This window comes from Chanodichthys erythropterus, chromosome 4, assembly GCF_024489055.1.
Source record: "Chanodichthys erythropterus isolate Z2021 chromosome 4, ASM2448905v1, whole genome shotgun sequence".
In the NCBI taxonomy this organism is placed as follows: Eukaryota; Metazoa; Chordata; class Actinopteri; order Cypriniformes; family Xenocyprididae; genus Chanodichthys; species Chanodichthys erythropterus.
Window position 1 is genome coordinate 27238019 of NC_090224.1, and position 18738 is coordinate 27256756.

At 36.0% G+C, this 18738-nt stretch overlaps 1 protein-coding gene and 1 long non-coding RNA gene across 9 annotated transcripts in view; both read right to left on the reverse strand.

Annotated features, from left to right (window-relative positions):
* Nucleotides 1-2492: 2492 nt before the first annotated feature.
* On the reverse strand, nt 2493-7639 carry LOC137018697 (uncharacterized). Its single transcript, XR_010894929.1, has 4 exons — nt 5229-7639; nt 4689-4756; nt 4250-4354; nt 2493-3457 (listed from the first exon to the last, which is right to left on the reverse strand). It is a non-coding gene; the product is annotated as an uncharacterized lncRNA (long non-coding RNA).
* Nucleotides 7640-10565: 2926 nt separating this feature from the next.
* LOC137019322 (centrosomal protein of 128 kDa-like) overlaps nt 10566-18738 on the reverse strand; it is a 210961-nt gene continuing 202788 nt past the window's right edge. For 3 of the 8 annotated variants that reach the window (XM_067384651.1, XM_067384652.1, XM_067384650.1), the window contains 2 exons: nt 13982-14090; nt 10566-11147 (listed from right to left, as the gene is read on the reverse strand). In XM_067384651.1, coding sequence (XP_067240752.1) covers nt 11047-11147; nt 13982-14090 — 210 coding nt within the window. In that variant the 3' untranslated portion in view covers nt 10566-11046. Of the gene's footprint in view, nt 11148-11820; nt 12123-13981; nt 14091-18738 lie in introns of those variants that run through there. The other 5 variants (XM_067384653.1, XR_010894990.1, XM_067384655.1 and 2 more) reach the window with 5 other exon arrangements.

The following is an 18738-nucleotide window of genomic DNA, read 5'->3' on the forward strand; positions in this document are numbered from 1 at the left end:
AACCACCTACACACTGTTGGGCATAATGAAAAGCACCCCCATCTTTAGTATGCTTTGCCATAATACTAAAATATGTATCAGATTGTTCACATGCACAGAAATATTTGCAGATACACACACATGCTGTTGCAACATTTTTATTTTTTTTCCTTCACTACAGTAAACAAGTTAGTACAACATAAGCACAGCAGATATATTTACATGGGACTGAACAAAAATATTCTTACAAAAAAAAGTAAACTGAAAAAGAAAATTTCTGAAAAAAAATATATTACAGTAAAAAAAACAAAAAAAAAAAAAAAAAAAGAGGCAAGAAAAATAATTAGGCAGCATCTTGCCGCACAGCCGGGTCTGGCCACAACGCCTCGTCAACATCACAGGCAATATCTTCCCTTGCCAGACATCGAGGGAAGAAGCGCCTTGAGTGCCTTATCCATCCCTGAATTGCACCCACATCAATCTCATCACATGCCTCTTCCATGGCCTGCACAAGAGGCATGCGCACAAAGGGCTGCCGGTCGTATACCTTCCACCGCCATGCCGAAAAGAATTCTTCTATGGGGTTCAGAAATGGTGAGTATGGTGGGAGGTATTGCACGAGAAATGTTGGGTGGTCAGCAAACCAGTTTTGGACTGGGGCTGCACGATGAAAGCTCACGTTGTCCCATACTACAACGTACCGGTTTCTTTGATGGTCTGCATCATTCATACGCTCTGGTGGTATGAGAATGTTGTGAAGTCTGTCCAGAAATGTGAGAATATGGGCTGTGTTGTATGGTCCAAGTTTGGCATGACGGTGGAGGACACCATGTATATTGGAGATGGCAGCGCACATTGTGATGTTCCCACCACGTTGGCCAGGAACATCTATAATGGCTCTGTGGCCAATGAGGTTTCTCCCTCTTCTTCTGGTCTTTGCTAGGTTGAACCCAGCCTCATCTATAAAGATGAACTCATGTAGGATTGCATGAGCATCCATTTCCAGTACTCCCTGAAAACAAAGAACAAAAATCACTCAATATGGTGTTATCCAGTACACTGGGAAACAATGTTGTGTGTAGTGTACTGCAGTCAATATAGTACTTACATCCACATATGCTCGTCTGAACTCTTTGTTTCTTTGAGAGTTTCTCTCAAACGGCACCTTATAAAGTTGTTTCATTCTGATTTGGTTTCGCTTGAGAATGCGAGCCAATGTGGACAGACTAACTCGTTGAATGTTGTTGAATAAGGTGTTGTCTTGGATGATGTGGCTTTGAATTTCTCGTAATCTGATTTCATTATTTTCCAAAACCAAGTTTACAATGGCAGCTTCCTGTACCCCGGTGAACATTTGGCCCCTTCCTCCACCATGGTGTCGTCTCTCAGTCCTTTAGAAAAAATAAAATAAAAATATATATAGGGCTTGGACAATGCAGCCTAAATATTTTCCCCCACAGTAGAGTACATTGTACAGGAAACTTGTACAGTTCATGAATGGCTGATGTCATACACTAAGTAAACAGGTGTCACCCAACTGATACACTATGACATGGGGTATACTACATGTGTACTACATGAAATTTTGGTTACATACCTGTTCTCCAGTCTAAAGGTCCGGATGACAGAGGCGACAGTAAAACGGCTCAAGTCTGTCCAGCCTCACGCATTGTCAACCCATGGTTGATGACATGATCTACTAAGGTTGCTCTGATTTCGTTTGAAAGTGTTTGTCTTCTTTGGCCATGAACTCCTCTACCTGCTCTACCCCTACCTCTCACTCTTCCTCCCCCTCTTATTCTCAACCTCCCTCTTCCTCTTCCTCTTCCTCTTCCTCTCTCTGCAATGTCTTCCATTGTTGTTGTAAAAAAAAAAGGTTCTCACCTGTGGTCTTTTCATAGTGCTTACATCCTGATTGAAGTGTTAACAATTAACCACTGAGGTGTTTGGCCAGGTGGCACATGTAATTGGCCAATTAGCTCATGTAGTGTCATTTTGAATGGCAGTGTTTTGAAATGGCAAACATGTGACTTTATGTCAGATTGTTGTGTCTTATGCAGAGAACTGTATTTAGTGAATTTAAAAAGTGCTATTTTGAAATGCAAAATGTGTGTAAAACAGAAAAGGTGTTTAGACTTTTGGAGACTTGAGAAGAAGTTTTGCTCTCTGTGTGTCAGTTTAAATAATTGTGCTGTGCATGTCATTTTAGTGTGTTAGCAATTGGAAAAAACTGTAAATGCAATAAATTGAACTTCTGAGTGATTTTTTTAAAGCACTTAAGTAGGACTTTAATACAATTTTATGTACTTTAAAATATGATAAAAGTATACTTCCGAATGTACTGACAAGCAATTAATGTGAACTTAAATATACTTTAATGTAATTTACATGTACACTATTATATAATGTAATACATTTGTAATTACATTATTTGTACATATAATAATGAAGTTACAATTTAGAATATTTCAAAATATTACAATCAACACAAATGCAAATTGAAACCCTCTACATTTACTGACAAAATAATCTCTAAAACAAATGCACAAAAACCTTTTTGTTGATGCACAAGAAAAACCCAAGAAACACTATACACAATCACAAACAATTACAACACTTTAACTCTCATTTAGAAAGAGTCTGGAGGACAGTGAGGCTTATATGCACTATAATTTTCTCCATCACATACAAAGGTACCTAAACCTACCCATCACAATCTTTCTGCATTTTTACATTTTCAGAAAAAAATCATTCTGTATAAGATTATAAAAAAAAAAAAAAAAAACACCCATGAATTAATACAAGAAAAGAAAAGATTCAAAACTTTGGGTAACACTGTACAATAATTTTCTATTAGTTAACTACTTTAGTTAACATGAACTATGAATGAAAAATACTTTAAGCATTTATAAATAGTTAATATTACGTATGCATTATTAAAATCAAAAGTTGCATATGTTAATAGATAATGCACTGTAAACTAACATGAACAATAACTATACATTTTATTAACTTGAAAAAAAAATTATTGCCTAATGTTAACAGATATTGATAAATACTGTAAAAAGAAGTCAATGCACATAGTTAGATAATGTTGTCTAATATATTAATTGATGTTAACAAGCGAGACCTTTTGTAAAGTGTTACCTTTTGTAAACCTTGTTACTTAAGCTCTGCAACCCTTACTAGCACAAACATTAAACAGAACAAAAAGGTTTCTTCTAAAATCTTACTCCAGCATTACAGTGAATGTAATTTTGAAAAGAAAAAACAAAACAAACAAAAAAACTATGAATTCCAAAGGCACAAAAACAAGATAACCAAAAAGTTGTATGAAAAAGTGCTGTTTATGTCAATGTCCCAGAAGCTCTTCATCGGCAGAAAACCTTAAATGTCCATGAAGCTGCGAACCACCTCTACACAGTATGCATAAATGAACATGTTCCAAAGAGGCAAGAAAGTAAAAAAATAAAAATACCTGGAGGAAAAACAAAAAAGTAGTAAGAGTCAGTCCATTATTATAATTGGTTCAGTCGAATGAAATCAATAGATACAGATATATATATATATACAGAACTCCAAAGTTTATATACACCTTTGTAGGTTTGAAAATAATAAAAACCCATTTGGTATTCCCTAAAGGCAAAGAGTTGCTGATAGTGATTGAAGCCTGTGGCCAAGATGTTTACTGTGTACTGATAATTTCCTCCACTTTAATACCAGTTACAGTGTGAAATAAATATGAATGAACATCTGAAGGTATGTTACAAGATACAGTACAACTGACCCATAACTTGTCACATTTAATCGCTCAATCAGTGTTTCAACGCGCGGAAAGACGTCAATGAAACACAGACTGTCCTCCAAAAAAAAAAGACCCTATAGGTCGTTTTTTAAGCACCATATTATGACCTATATTTACGTTTTGAAGTCATGCTCCCTCTAGTGGGCGTAAAAATAACGACAGTGTCGTGTTACGTCTGTCGTCATGAATGACGTATGACTGTCATTACCAATCAAAATGCATGTTCATTTAAATGCAATGTGTGGACTTTTTACACCATTTCTCCTATTTCCATTTATCAAAAATGATTTTTATTAATGACTACATTCTAAAGTTTACATAATCATAACTTTATTATAAAACAAACAAATCATACAAATTAGCATTGTATTTGTTTCTTTATTTAGTACTTCCCTGATGAAGCAGTTCATTCTGCAAGGTGTAAGTAAACTTTTGACCGCAACTGCATCACCCAAGATGAATTACCTCAGTCATCAGGACAACACTGTTGTAGAATCCTGGGAGAAGCTCCTTCACATTTCCCACAATCACCAGGATTCCAGTGACAACACCATCTTCACTGACACTGGCCTTTCAAAATAGAGAACATTTTTATAAACATTTTTATTCCTACTTTACAAGGAATTAAACATAACTTTATCAATTACACAAATATAGATAAATAACCCAAGGCCCAAGCAAATTGAGGGGTTTTGCTTTGAAAATAATTATATAATATCATTATATATAAATATAAATATATAATGATTAGATGGGGATTAGTAAGTGCACAGGTGAGAATTTATTACTTGCAAACAGAAAAGATTCAAAGCATTTAAAAGCCATAAGGACAGTTGATGGCAGTGTTTTAGCTTGTAGTGTGTGATCAGGGTGGCTGAATTAATGGAAAAACATGGAACATCACCTCATCAATACAGGTCTTTGATTCCACACAGCTTGCACTGTATCTCCAATAACAAATCTGTACTGATCCTACAAAATGAATATATAAAACAACAGATAAGCACAAAAATATTACGTATTACAAACACAAACAGTAATTGAACAACTAACTTTTCAAATGCAAAAAGAAAAATAGATTATAAGCATTACTGGTGGTTATAATAGCGATTAAATGTATATAATTGTCTTTAAATGTTACAAGATCAGATCTTTGAATATAGTTCTGCAAATTTAACTTAAAGTCATTTAAAATGATTTAAAAAGTCAGAGTTCAATTAAAATATATTTTCAGCAGCCAAATTCTTTGAACACGCCCACACACGCGACCACGTTCATATTATATAAGAAATTATTATAATGCAATCATAAATAAATGACAGGAAACATGATTAATTCACCTCCATATTGCGATTAAACTAAATAAGTTACACTCATAAGAACTGCTATGTTCCTGTGAAAAAATAAAAATGAAGAGAGCATATATCAATATCAAGATACTTACTTGCTTATTTGTAATACATAACGTCTCATCTGTAGTCATCCAAACGTGCACTCCTTTGTTTTCTTCTTTGATCAGCAAAGTTGCCTCACACATCGTGATCACAGAAAGATGGCTGAAGGTGCATTTTTCAAACTCTGGTGAAGTAATGCGCCGTCATGACGTAGTATTGTGGCGCATGTGCATGATTAAATTTGTTCAAGTTGGAAGTTTTTCTAATTCATTGTTGTAGTTAGACTGTAAGTTTACAGAACTTGACTCATTCACCTAACTGAAATTCAATTATTTTATAGTTTAGTCTGATTAAAATTAAATGTATTTTAACTGAATATGAATTCAAATTAATTTTTAGATCTGTTAAACTTTTGCTTGCAATTAAATAGGTTTAATCAACTAAGAACAACAATGATATTATAAGTATTATACAGCTATGTAAAGTACAGCACTGTTGCATTAAGTATCATAAATACAGCACTCTGTAAAAAAAAAAAAACATTTTATGTCAAATATTATGTAGAAAACTGACACTAGTCGAGTTTAGAGCAGGAGCTGGTGATAAAAATTTCAGCAATAAGTTGTACAGGATTATACACTGTATAAGCAAGTGTTTTGAAATTCAGAAAAATAAATTTCAAGACACTTAAGTTGAAATTAAACACACAAGTTGAAATTAAAATAAATAATTTTTCATGTGCTTTAATATATAAGTCAATACATCAGAATAAGTTTACTTATTTAAAACACCATAAAGTCATAATTAAGTAAAAATTAAGTGCATTTTTAAAAAGTGCTTTTAGGCATGTTTAGAAATATTGTCATGAAAGTGTACTTTCTTTAAGTACAACTTAATAAGTCATTATTACAAAGTGCATTTTTAAAAAAGTGTTAATAAATATTGTCATTTAAGTGTACTTTCTTTAAGTACAACTTAAGTAATTTTTACAAAGTGCATTTTTAAAAAGTGCACTCAAGTGTGTTAATAAACATTGTCATTAAAGTGTACTTTCTGTAAGTACAATTAATAAGTCATTATTACAAAGTGTATTTTTAAAAAGTGCACTCAAGCGTGTTAGTAAATATTGTCATTTATGTACTTTCTTTAAGTAAAACTTAATTTGACATTATTACAAAGGGTATTTTTAAAAAGTGCACTTAAGCATGTTAATAAATATTGTCATTAAAGTGTACTTTCTTTAAGTACAACTTAATTTGACATTATTATAAAGTGCATTTTTAAAAACTGCACTTAAGCATGATAATAAATATTTTCATTAAAGTGTACTTTCTTTAAGTACAACTTAATTTGACATTATTACAAAGTGCATTTTTAAAAAGTGCACTTAAGCATGATAATATTGACATTAAACTATATTCTATTTAAGTACACTTAAGTGGCCTTTAATTTTAATTATATTGTATTATCTGCAAGTGCACTTTTTAAAAAGTATACTAAGTACACACAAAGTACACTTTCAATACCATTAATTGCACTTCTTTTTCACAAGGGGTCTTCTGGACATAACTTTGCTTAGTGGGAATTATGAAAAGATTGTATTGGTAGCATTAATAACCAATTACATATTTTGTGTAAAGTATACAAGCGCACCGCCATCTTTATAAAATTGTCTTTGAACTTACATTTTGCGGTAGCTCTGTACATTTCAATGGCATAGCTGTCAAAGAATATTTACTTTACAAGAATATTTAATATAACGAGCGAGCGCAGCGCTGAAAAGGGGCGGAGTTACATAAGGTCTTTGAAATTGTTTATTCTGTGAGTGAGCATTGTGTGTGTTCACTACATTTTTTTTAAGTGAAAAAAAAAAAATAATAATAATAAGATCGTTTTTTCTTCCACATGTACTTTGTAGACGGTCCCTATCTGGCCTAAGCGCTAGTGCGTCACTACTAGAGATAAAATATGTTGCTACACATTGAAGAGGATTAAAACTCATAAACTGCGATGTGTGCTTAGTTCTACGTTATAATACCTTTCAAATAAGGCACTTTTTTTACATTTATAATTATTCACAAAGAATCTATTGAAAATTTTCGTGACCGAATATCTATCGAATATCTAACATCCAACGTCAAACCAACTTTATATCGGTGACCACAACGCAGCCCTGAGGTATCAGCAGAGATCGAGTCGACTAGATCATCCATTGTGAAGACATCATCAACACGACAGCCAGTGCCACAGTTCCTCAAAAAACCGTCCATATCGGCGTGATGAATACGATCCTCAACTGGATGGAACTGAAATAAATACTTTGATGGTTGCGATCCTATCAGACTTATGATAGCAACCTGAATCGTAACAAAGCACTGTTCGACAGGAGAACTGGCCCCCCGACTAAGCCTGGTTTCTCCCAAGGTTTTTTCCTCCATTTTAACACCTATTTGCCACTTGATGTCACCTGATATGGCGGGCCGGAAGGTCCAAAAATATGGCTACCGACTTGTTGCGGGAATTCACTATACAATTGCCAGTAGCCACTGAGTTTACCACTGATAGGCCGGCGGTGCATCTGTATACACACTCACGCAGCGAACAACTCACTTTCCGCAGCGGACAAATCACTTTCCTCACGCAGCTGGCGACTCACATTCCTCACGCAGCAATTGACTCTCCTCACGTTTCTTTTCAAATACTGTGATGGTGCAATAACTAACTACATCTAGTAAAGTTTATCATTTTTGTGTCGTAAATGTAATTTATTCTGAAGCAATATTCCCATCAGTGTTCTGTAAACTGTTACTGTTAAGATGTAAACTGTAAATCATCAGATTTGTATATGCTCCCTTAAAGGGTTAGGTCAATCAAAAATAAAAATTCTGTCTTCATTGACTTACCTTCTAGTTGTTCCGAACCTGTATGAGTTTCTTTCTCCTGTTGAACTAAAAATATATTTTGAATGTCAGTAGACAGCTGACTGTAGCAAGTGACTTTCATAGTAGGAAAAAAAAAATACTATGGAAGTCACTGACATTCTTCAAAATATCACCCTTTTTAGTTCAACAGAAGAAAAAAACTCATAAAGGTTTGGAACAACTAGAGTGTAAGTTAATGATGACAGAATTATCATTTAGGTTTAACTATCCCTTGAAATTGAATGTCATGGCATTTTTTTTTACCTTTATAAAAAGGTAATTTTCCCCTAACCTTGGCTATCAATTTCATGTTAATTAGAATAACTCACTGTAGGGCTCTGCCATTATTTTTAGATACTAAAGATACATTTTTTATTTGCAGTTGTCATGCTTAAACACTAGTTCTGCAGATTTTTGACCAGTGTTTTGCTTAAACACTGGTTCTGCAGATTTTTGACATTTTTGACATTTCAAAATTGCATTGTTTTTGTAGCCATCACATTAGTTTCATGTATCTTTAGTTAAAGTTATATATTTTATCAACATTTGAACTTTGCAAAAAGGGAAATGTCACCTTTTCAGAATATTGTATATTAAAGATAATTTGTAAAATCCACAAAAGCTGATGGGAATATTGCTTCAGAATAAATTACATTTACAACACAAAAATGATAAACTTTACTAGATGTAGTTAGTTATTGCACCATCACAGTATTTGAAAAGAAACGTAAGGAGAGTCAATTGCTGCGTGAGGAAAGTGAGTCGCCGGCTGCGGAAAGTGAGTCACCGGCTGCTTGATGAAAGTGAGTCACCGGCTGAGGAAAGTGAGTCATTCGCTGCGTGAGGAAAGTGAGTCACCAGCTGAGGAGAGTCAGTGGTCAGCTGCGAGAGGAAAGTGAGTTGCCGGCTGCGGAAAGTGAGTCGCCGGCTGCATGAGGAAAGTGAGTCGTTCGCTGCGCGAGGAAAGTGAGTCGCCAGCTGAGGAGAGTCAGTGGTCAGCTGCGTGAGGAAAGTGAGTCGTTCGCTGTGTGAGGAGAGTGTGTATGCAGCCGGCCTATCAGTGGTAAACTCAGTGGCTACTGGCAATTGTATAGTGAATTCCCGAGACAAGTCGGTAGCCATATTTTTGGACCTTCCGGCCCGTCATAACCTGATGGAGTTTGGGCTCCTTGCCACTGTCGCCTTTGGTTTGCTTAGTTGGGGACACTTGACATTTGATATTCAACAGTATTCTTGACATTTATTCAACAGTGCTTCTGATCTGCCTGCATTGACACTATTCTTTAAGAGCTGCTGTGCAGCCAAAATTTATGTACCAGTTATCAATGTAAAGCTGCTTTGACACAATCTGCATTGTAAAAAGCGCTATATAAATAAAGGTGACTTGACTTGACCAATAGTGTGGACCAATAGTGAAGCTTAAGCCTGGCCTAATTTATATGAAACTCAAACTGCAACATTTGGTATAGCAAGAACAGAACATGGAAAGAGCAAAGAGAAAAACAGCAAGGAAAACAACTTTTAAGAACACAAACACAAGTTTAAGATTTGTGCAATATCATTTTTAATGTGTTTAAAGTTTTTATTCATGCTTGTTATTTTTTAAAAAAGCTTGTTATTTTTTAATTTTTTTCTATTTACGCTTATTATATTTTGATCCGTGACCTTGTTCTTTGCCATTCTGATCATTTTGCATTTTTTTTGTGCTATATACTGTAAGTTTGTGCTATATATTTTTACATGTGTTTTTAAAATTTTGAATCATGCTTATTATTTTTTGATCTGTGACCGCAATACTATTGGCAGGAATTTAACCCCATATAAAAGTACTGTTCTGTACATTTAACTAAACATAGTAGTTAGTAGATTTTATACACACATGCTCACACAACCTCTAGTCTTGGACTAGACTGAATTGTCCTTCAAATGCGAATCCACCTATAGATTGCCCCCTGCATCAAACAGGGAGGAGCTATGTTTTGCACTAAAGACATTAAGGAATCAATCACTGTATGTTCCCCATTAATTCTTAGTTTTATTATTAAATATTAGTTTTTTTATTTTTTTATTTTATTTTATTATTATTATGAGTGTGTTGTATGTCACAAAGTGAGAGAACACTCCCACTTTCTACACCTTTTTTGAAGGCTTGAATGACCACCACTAAATTAAAAGGAAACAAGATATTATTTTCTATTTCATTCTGCAAATGTTGTAACTTTATAGTTTTGAATGCAAGAATATGTCCTGTGCACTCAATTTTGCATTCTTGAGGCAAATGATTATAAAGGAGTTTTGTAGCTGTATGGTGATCATATTTTAATTTGTTTTACATTCATTCAAATATGAGTCTCTTATATTCAGATTCAGACTTAGAAGTAAAAAAAAAAAAAACATTCAATACATTAATCAAAAGGTATAAAATACAAAAATATATCAAGCAAGATACTGTAATTTAGCACAGAATTGATATATAAATTGATGCATAAAAACTTAGTAGGAAAAAAACTCACTTTATGTTATAGGAAATATTACAACATTACATATTCAAAATGAGATATTTTAAATATATATTCAGTAGAATAATATAGATTAGTTTTCTTTAATACCACATAGGTTTATCATATTCTAATCATCTGATGAAAATATCTGACAATGAGTTAAGAGTTAAATCAAAGTTATAGATACATTAAAAACAAAGACATACAGAAACAAAGCTAAGCACTACTTGATCAGTATAATTAACTGTAATCAGGCTGTCGTACAGGCACTAAATAGGACCTGTGTAATGACACAGTATTAGTGTTTGTACAGTGCACTCATGTTCTACATTAAAGTAATCTGATCAGTCAAAACATAAGGGATCTGGTGGGAATCAGAGGTATTCATGAGTTTTTATCATGAGTTTGTCATTACTGCCAAAAGTTTCCAGCTGTAGAGAACAACACTACATGCTTGTGTGTTCAGAGCTTGCTCCATTGATGGTAGAAAAGTGCTCTTGGGTCAGACTGGATTCCATATCTTGGACTGCAAGAGGTTTCTGTGGTGCTTTAAACAGAAAACAAAAGAAAACTGGATGTAAGCGCAGAGATAGGTATAGATATGGCACGACAAACAGTGGGGCTATGTTTATATGCATTAGAATATTAGTATCCAGAACACAGCCATATTCTGAAAAAGCCACATCCATCATTCAGGCATATTGCGCCTTTCTAAAAGGGGTTTTACTCTGAACTAGTTCAGATACACTGAAAACTATAATAATCTTTAATTTTGCTAGGCAACACCTAACCATATATAACGCGTCTGATTATTTGCTTATTCTGAAAATGATCATCAAATTTTTCCAGGGGTGGCAAACTCCAGTCCTGGAGAGCCACAGTCCTGCAGAATTCAGCTCCAACCCTGATAAAAACTCACCTGCCTGTAGCTGTTACAACAGAGACACCGGAAGCAGAGATAAAAGCAGTTGGGTTGTTTATTGAGACAATCAGCAGAGCAAACAGGTAAGTGAATGGTGATAATGAAGGTCTTGGAGGTGAATGAGAGGTAATACTGTCCTTATTCTTCGTATTGCAGGTGATGGTGGAAGGAGACACTGGAGATGGCTGACTGGAACACTCACACACACAAGCAGGTAGGAACACGAGGAGTACTGGAGACAATGGAGACGAAGGAGATGATGTAGACAGGTAAGTATCGTTTTGAGAGTCCTTGAGGTAAGTGAACAACGAGGTGTATCACGAACGAGACCGGACAATGTGTGTGTGTGAGTGTGGGGTTCTTATAGTGGGACTGATGACTGTGGTGATGAGCTGCAGGTGGCGGTGATTAGAATTCCGGTGATTGAGTGCGCGGGTAAGGGAGTGAGGTGGAACCTGACGTGTCTGTGACAGTAGCTTTCTAGTAACCCTTCAGACCTTGATTAGCTTGTTCAGGTGTGTTTGATTAGGGTTGGAGCTCTGCAGGACTGTGGCTCTTGGGGACCGACGTTCACTACATTTGACCGACCCCTGTTCAAGACTGTTGGAGAAGACAGGATTGATGTTCTATCCTTACAATTATTGCTATTAAGCATTTTGCATTAGTTGCAGTAGTTTGTGAAACAGACACAGTCTTTATGCTAAAATAGCTAGGTGATATGCATTATTAATTTGAGCAACTCAAGCAGCTAGCAGACAGTTGGTTATACCAGTCTGTTTGGTCCCTGTTAGTCATACACTAACACTATGAAAATGAAGATTCCTTTCATTTTAAATGTTTCATTTGTTTGCCTAAAGGCTGCCATGTCACCGCCTTCAAAAACAAAATCCAAGTCCTTTCAGAAACATGTTTTAGAATAATCTTGTCAAATAAACACAATGTAGAAATCTTTCTTTTCTAGTATAATTTCAACTTTAAAAAGAGCTTTGTAACTATTAAACAATAATTTAAATGCATTCAAGGTAGTTGTATGCTAGCATGTCGGATGGAGCATCACTGACTAGCTTGAACCACCATGATGGCACAGCATGCATTCAATAATACAATGCAACAATTATAAAACAATACAATAAAAAGTTTTAATTTACTTTTGATACTTAAAAGTAAAAAATCTGTCTTTACAACTTGTAACAGAGTAGTATTTCACCAGGAGTACCAGTCATCTATACTTTCAGTCCACCTCTGCTCTTTAGCAGGTCAGGTCTTCCAAACATTAAAACTTGTTATCATAAATGTATCTATATTTACATCTCTGATCTCTGAGTGTAGAAAGAACAAAATGCATTTTGTTGCCCCTTAACCTGCAATGTACCACCGGTGAGCAATTGTTTTTTTATATGAATTTTTCAATTCATCTTCATATACTGTTTCTGAAGTGAACCTTAAGATTGGACCTCGGATATCTGTTTTCCAATCAATACATTATAGAGGGGAAAAAGCATAAAGAAGCCGACATTTGGAAAAGAGACACCATTATGTTTTAGCATCTTGTTTGTAATCATTTTAATCAGGTAAACCAGGGGTTCTCAACTCTGGCCCTTGAGGTAAAATTTCCTGCAAAGTTTAGCTCCAACCAACCATAATGAGACACATCTGAAAAAGCTAATCAAGGTCTAATCAAGGCAGATAAGTGAGGTTAATCAAGGTGGGAACTTAACACTGTGTGAAAGTGGACCTCGAGGGCCAGAGTTGAGAACCCCTGCAGTAAACTCTGGGAAAATCCAGCTCACATTACAGGACTATTAGACTACCCAAATTGCTGTGGTGCTCACGCTTGCACAACATGGTTTCTTATCTGTTGTTGTCTTGTCATAGCAGTGTGCAGACTACACAACACAACACTAATGAGGTGCACAAACTACAAGACATTTGGTCAAGAGGCAGTTCCAACCAAGAGTGAAAAAAAACAAACATTTCCTCTCATAAATTCAAGCAAGAAATTCATGCAAGTGTTTTTTTCTGTTTATACTATCTGTACTGTGATTGGTTGTATTAGTTCCACCTTGTCCTTGCATTGCACACACTACAAGATCATGTGGCGATAATATCAAACAGGTTTGAAAATAATCGCAGCATCTGGGACTGTGTCTGTCCGGGATGGCAAAATCCATCCAAAAGTTGTGTATTGTGAGCTTGCCTTAAGCGAATGCATTCAAACTGTCCAAATGAAAGGAAATTAGGACTTTGTAGTCTAACAATATTCAAATTATTTAAGAAAATTAGTAATTAAAACAATCTGATATAATATTTAAAAGCTATCATGTAGGCCTAAACCATAAATTATCAGACTAGTGTTTTTGTCTATCATTTTTTAGCAACAATCACAGAACATGAATTTTACAACTTTTAACTACAACATGCAGGAGTCCCACAAATGGGTCCAGTGCTCTTGTACTCACAGGTATGGGTAGACAGAGAGGTTCTAGTCAGAAAGTTGCTCTGAGTGAGCAGAGATGATGTGAGACCAGTCAGCTGGAGACTCCGACAGGTGGCATCCAACTTCTCATCCTACAATTTACAGCAAGAGATCAGTCTAAGCGATTGAAGAGTTAAGTCTAAGATTTAAAGCTGCGAAGTCGCCATCTCTGTTTGAAACCTGCAATTGCAGTTATATGCGGAATTATTATCGTTACGTGCGTTGTGCATTGGCATGGCTTGTCAGTGCAGATGAATCTAATGTTTGGTGTCAGTCACCACATCGGCGTGGATACTGTACTTTGGAAACACAGATTCTACGTCTTGGAAGTATGACCAAAATAAGAATTTTTACGGAAAATGTTATCTGAACAAGTAACATGTCTGCCACTTTAGTTCTGACAAACTGAGGAAAAAACATTAGGCCTACAATAAACCGTGCTGCCAATGGTGATTAAATCTAACGATCACTTAGCTTGGATCATGTCAAACTGTGCAAATTATTATTATTGTTATACTTTGTTCTCAAATTGTTAATATTAACAACATCAGCATTGCATGACTATGTGTGTATTAGCGTTACCTGTAGATTTCAATTTCTGTAGCCACTCTGCAGTCTGACATCTTTTGCTTTTGACTACGGGTGAATCTCCAGTTGTCACTTCGATCTTTCTGGATTACCATCAATATGATAAGTTTAATTATTTCAGCTGCTGTGAGAAAAGGCTATAAATGATCTGCTACAAGCAGCATCCTCATATGATGTGACCATAGACAGTAAAAGAAATGGACACAGCGACCCCATTGGAACTCAATTGAGTCAAATGAAGCCCATTTTTAGCGATTTTTAGCACTTCTGTTACTGACGCGCAGACTCACACTAAGCTTGATGACGTCAGCAACCTGTCTGACAGATGTAAATCTTCTAGTAGCTGTGCGTGCAAACTGCCATCATTAATCTTGCCGAGACGGCGAGCTTGAGCGGGGAGTTCTTTGGCATGAGTGAGCAGGAGTAAGTATTCTGATTAATTATTTTGTATAGTATTTTAAAATGTAACGCCAGTACGCCATATTAAGTTAATGCATACTATTGCCTGCAAGCTTCTCCTCCTGTCTGTACGGTAATTTCTCTACTGTGCGACAGAGAGTCGAGTGGTTATGATGCAATCGTTAGCTTATTTTTACAAAAACTGTTTCTACGGGGCCATAATGTAACATAGAAGGTAATGGAGCCCTTTATACATTGTCGTGTATCTTTGGAAATAAATAATGGACAAATGGAGTCTTTAAACGCCTCAGATGTAAAGTTATTCACTGTCAAAGCGACGCCAAAATGAATGGGAGTCAATGGGGATGCTAACGCAAGTGAAGATCTGCTTCCTTGGGCACTGGATGTTACGTAATGACTCAAAGACAAACGGCTACATGCTTGAATTTTACACGGAAACCCACCAGTACCGCTCTTATTATAAAACATTATTACAAGCTTACCGTTGTGAATCGAGCTAAGGTAAGGAGATAGTTTTGAACACAGGCTGGTTATGTACTTGCTCAAAAATAGATTTTGGATAATTTTTAACCAAAAAAAGTTACGGGCTACAGCTTTAAGATCCAATCTTACACAGTAGGAAAAGTGACTTGGATTGTTCCCTCTAATTTTGTTGTTGCTGAGTGGAACCAATTTCTAATGAGTAAACCATTCTTTATAGAGAAATTCTATAAAAATTAAAAACCATAAATTATTTTGTCCTGTAATGACAAAGCTCAATTAACTGGCAATATTGTGGCAATAGTCAAGTCACCTTTATTTATATAGCACTTTATACAATATATTGATTCAAAGCAGCTTTACAGTAATAATCAAGATAATTAATGATCAATGATGCAAACAGAATTCAATTCTGCTGTAGCTCTAAAAAAGACATTGTTCAGCAGAAGTCAGTTCAGTGTTTATTCAGTTCTATAACTGTGTAAAGTTAGTGACGTATGGCAGGGGTGTCCAAACTTTTTTAAAAGGGGGCCAGATTCAATGTTGTGGACATACCTGGGGGCCGTTTCCTTTTTTATTATATATATATCTATATATATATATAATATATATATATATATTCTTGACAAAAAACAAAGAACAAAGATTTGACAAAAGCTTCGCTGACAGTAGAGTAGCTTGAGATAGGACACAGAAGTAAATTTAATGCACAAACAATATCTGTAAAACTTAACCTCATTTTTAAAGGGTCATGAAACCCCAAAACACTTTTTTTGAGAGGTAAACAAATATGTATAGGCTGCACATCATAGAAAACACTATACTCATACTCATTAAGGTACTCATTAATCTTATTCCTAAGTGAAAAATAGTTATTTTTGCATTTTTCAGAGCGATTTCTGTCTTCCGGTTTGAAAAGCTGAGTCGGAGCAACGTCACAAAATCTGACGTAATCGTGTACTTTCGGTATGGGCATGGTCGAATATGCTGACGTAGACCGTTTCGAGTGATTCTCGACATATATTCATGGCATAAAGCTCATTTAATGCATAAGATTAAAATTGCTGTATTATGCATGAGGAAGTATCACTTCTCTCGCCTCAGTCTCGTCGTTCAGAGACATGTCGTTGGTGTTCGTTTCCTCAGTGCTACAACACAATGTGTTTTCCTGAGACGTGATCAGAGCAGAGGTTTGTGTGCATGTGGATTGTTTTGCTGTAATCTACCAGCACAAATGGAAAATATGTTCGCGTGAGATCGCATTACAGCAGACAATTCAAATGTCACAAAAGTGCAGCTCATTGTCCTCTGCCTGCTCTAGCTGCATTCAAATACGCAAGCCGTATGCTATGTTTCCCTCAGCAGAACAGTACATGAGTGTTGTTTGTATTTTGCCCGCGATGCAGTCAGAGCTGGAGTTTGAATACGAACACATGAAAAATACGACTGTTATGATATACACGCGGAGAGCGCATATGATCAGTTTCAGCGCGGAGCTCCGCATTGTGTTTAACAACACTAGCCGCGTGGCACATAGCTCATACAGAATAAAGTAACTGTGTTTAAAGTTTTTATTTCACACATTCTCCTGCACCAAACATTAACCAGCACGGTGTAGTTATGCACACATATTTCATCAAGTCTTCTTCAAATGAATTATATGTGCAATCTGGACACTGATACAGTGGTGTAACCTATCTGAACGTGACGACACGATTATTTTAATAGACAAAAGACTGATTTTTGGGACTGCAGTGTTCGTAAACGTAATCAAAGAAGCCTATTATTAGCCCTATTAAATACAAACCCGATTCCAAAAAAGTTGGGACGATGTACAAATTGTGAACAAAAAAGGAATGCAATAATTTACAAATATAATAAACTTATATTTTATTCACAATTGAATATAGATAACATATCAAATGTTGAAAGTGAGACATTTTAAAATGTCATGCCAAATATTGGCTCATTTTGGATTTCATGAGAGCTACACATTCCAAAAAAGTTGGGACAGGTAGCAACAAGAGGCTGGAAAAGTTAAATGTACATATAAGGAACAGCTGGAGGACCAATTTGAATGTTGTTTCAAACGCGGAAAGACGTCAATACACAACATTTTTCAAGTTTAACTCCACCAAGGTTAATCGTTTAACTACTGGCTGCTTTGTCGGACAAAATGGCGGATGCAGCGTTCTGATTGGTTAGATCGCTTGTCAATCAAACTCCCAGCGAAAGGTCAATTCCCCCAATGCTGCGGCGAAAAATAGTGGAGCCATATCAGAAAGGAGTTTCTCAGACAAAAATTGCAAAGAATTTGAAGTTATCATCATCTACAGTGCATAATATCATCCAAAGATTCAGAGAATCTCTGTGCGTAAGGGTCAAGGCTGGAAATCCATACTGGATGCCTGTGATCTTCAGGCCCTTAGATGGCACTGCATCACATACAGGAATGCTACTGTAATGGAAATCACAACATGGGCTCAGGAATACTTCCAGAAAAATTACAATAGCTACAGACCTCCAAACTTCATGTGGCCTTCAGATTAGCTCAAGAACAGTGTATAGAGAGCTTCATGGAATGGGTTTCCATGCCCGAGCAGCTGCATCCAAGCTTTACATCACGAAATACAATGCAAAGTGTTGATGCAGTGGTGTAAAGCACGCCACCACTGGACTCTAGGGCAGTGGAGACATGTTTTCTGGAGTGTCAAATCATGCTTCTCTGTCTGGCAGTCCGATGGATGAGTCTGGGTTTGGCGGTTGCCAGGAGAAAAGTACTTGACTGACTGCATTGTGCCAAGAGTAAAATTTGGTGGAGGAGGGATTATGGTGTGGGGTTGTTTTTCAAGGGTTGGGCTGGGCCCCCTAGTTTCAGTGAAAGGAACTCTTAATGCTTCAGCATACCAAGACATTTTGGACAATTTCATGCTCCCGACCTTGTGGGAACAGTTTGGGGATGGCCCCTTCCTGTTCCAACATGACTGTGTACCAGTGCACAAAGCAAGGTCCATAAAGACATGGATGAGCAAGTTTGGTGTGGAGGAACTTGACTGGCCTGAGACTGGTATAGCTGCAAAGGGTGGGTCAACTCTATATTAAACCCTATGGATTAAGCCTGACGTATGGAATGAGTTCAATTCAGCTATAAAGCAGATCTGGAGAAAACAGTGGTGTCATCATCCAGCAGAGCTCAGTTCTCATCCAATATTGTCATTGAATTCAGTCGATAATATTGCCAAATATCAAGTG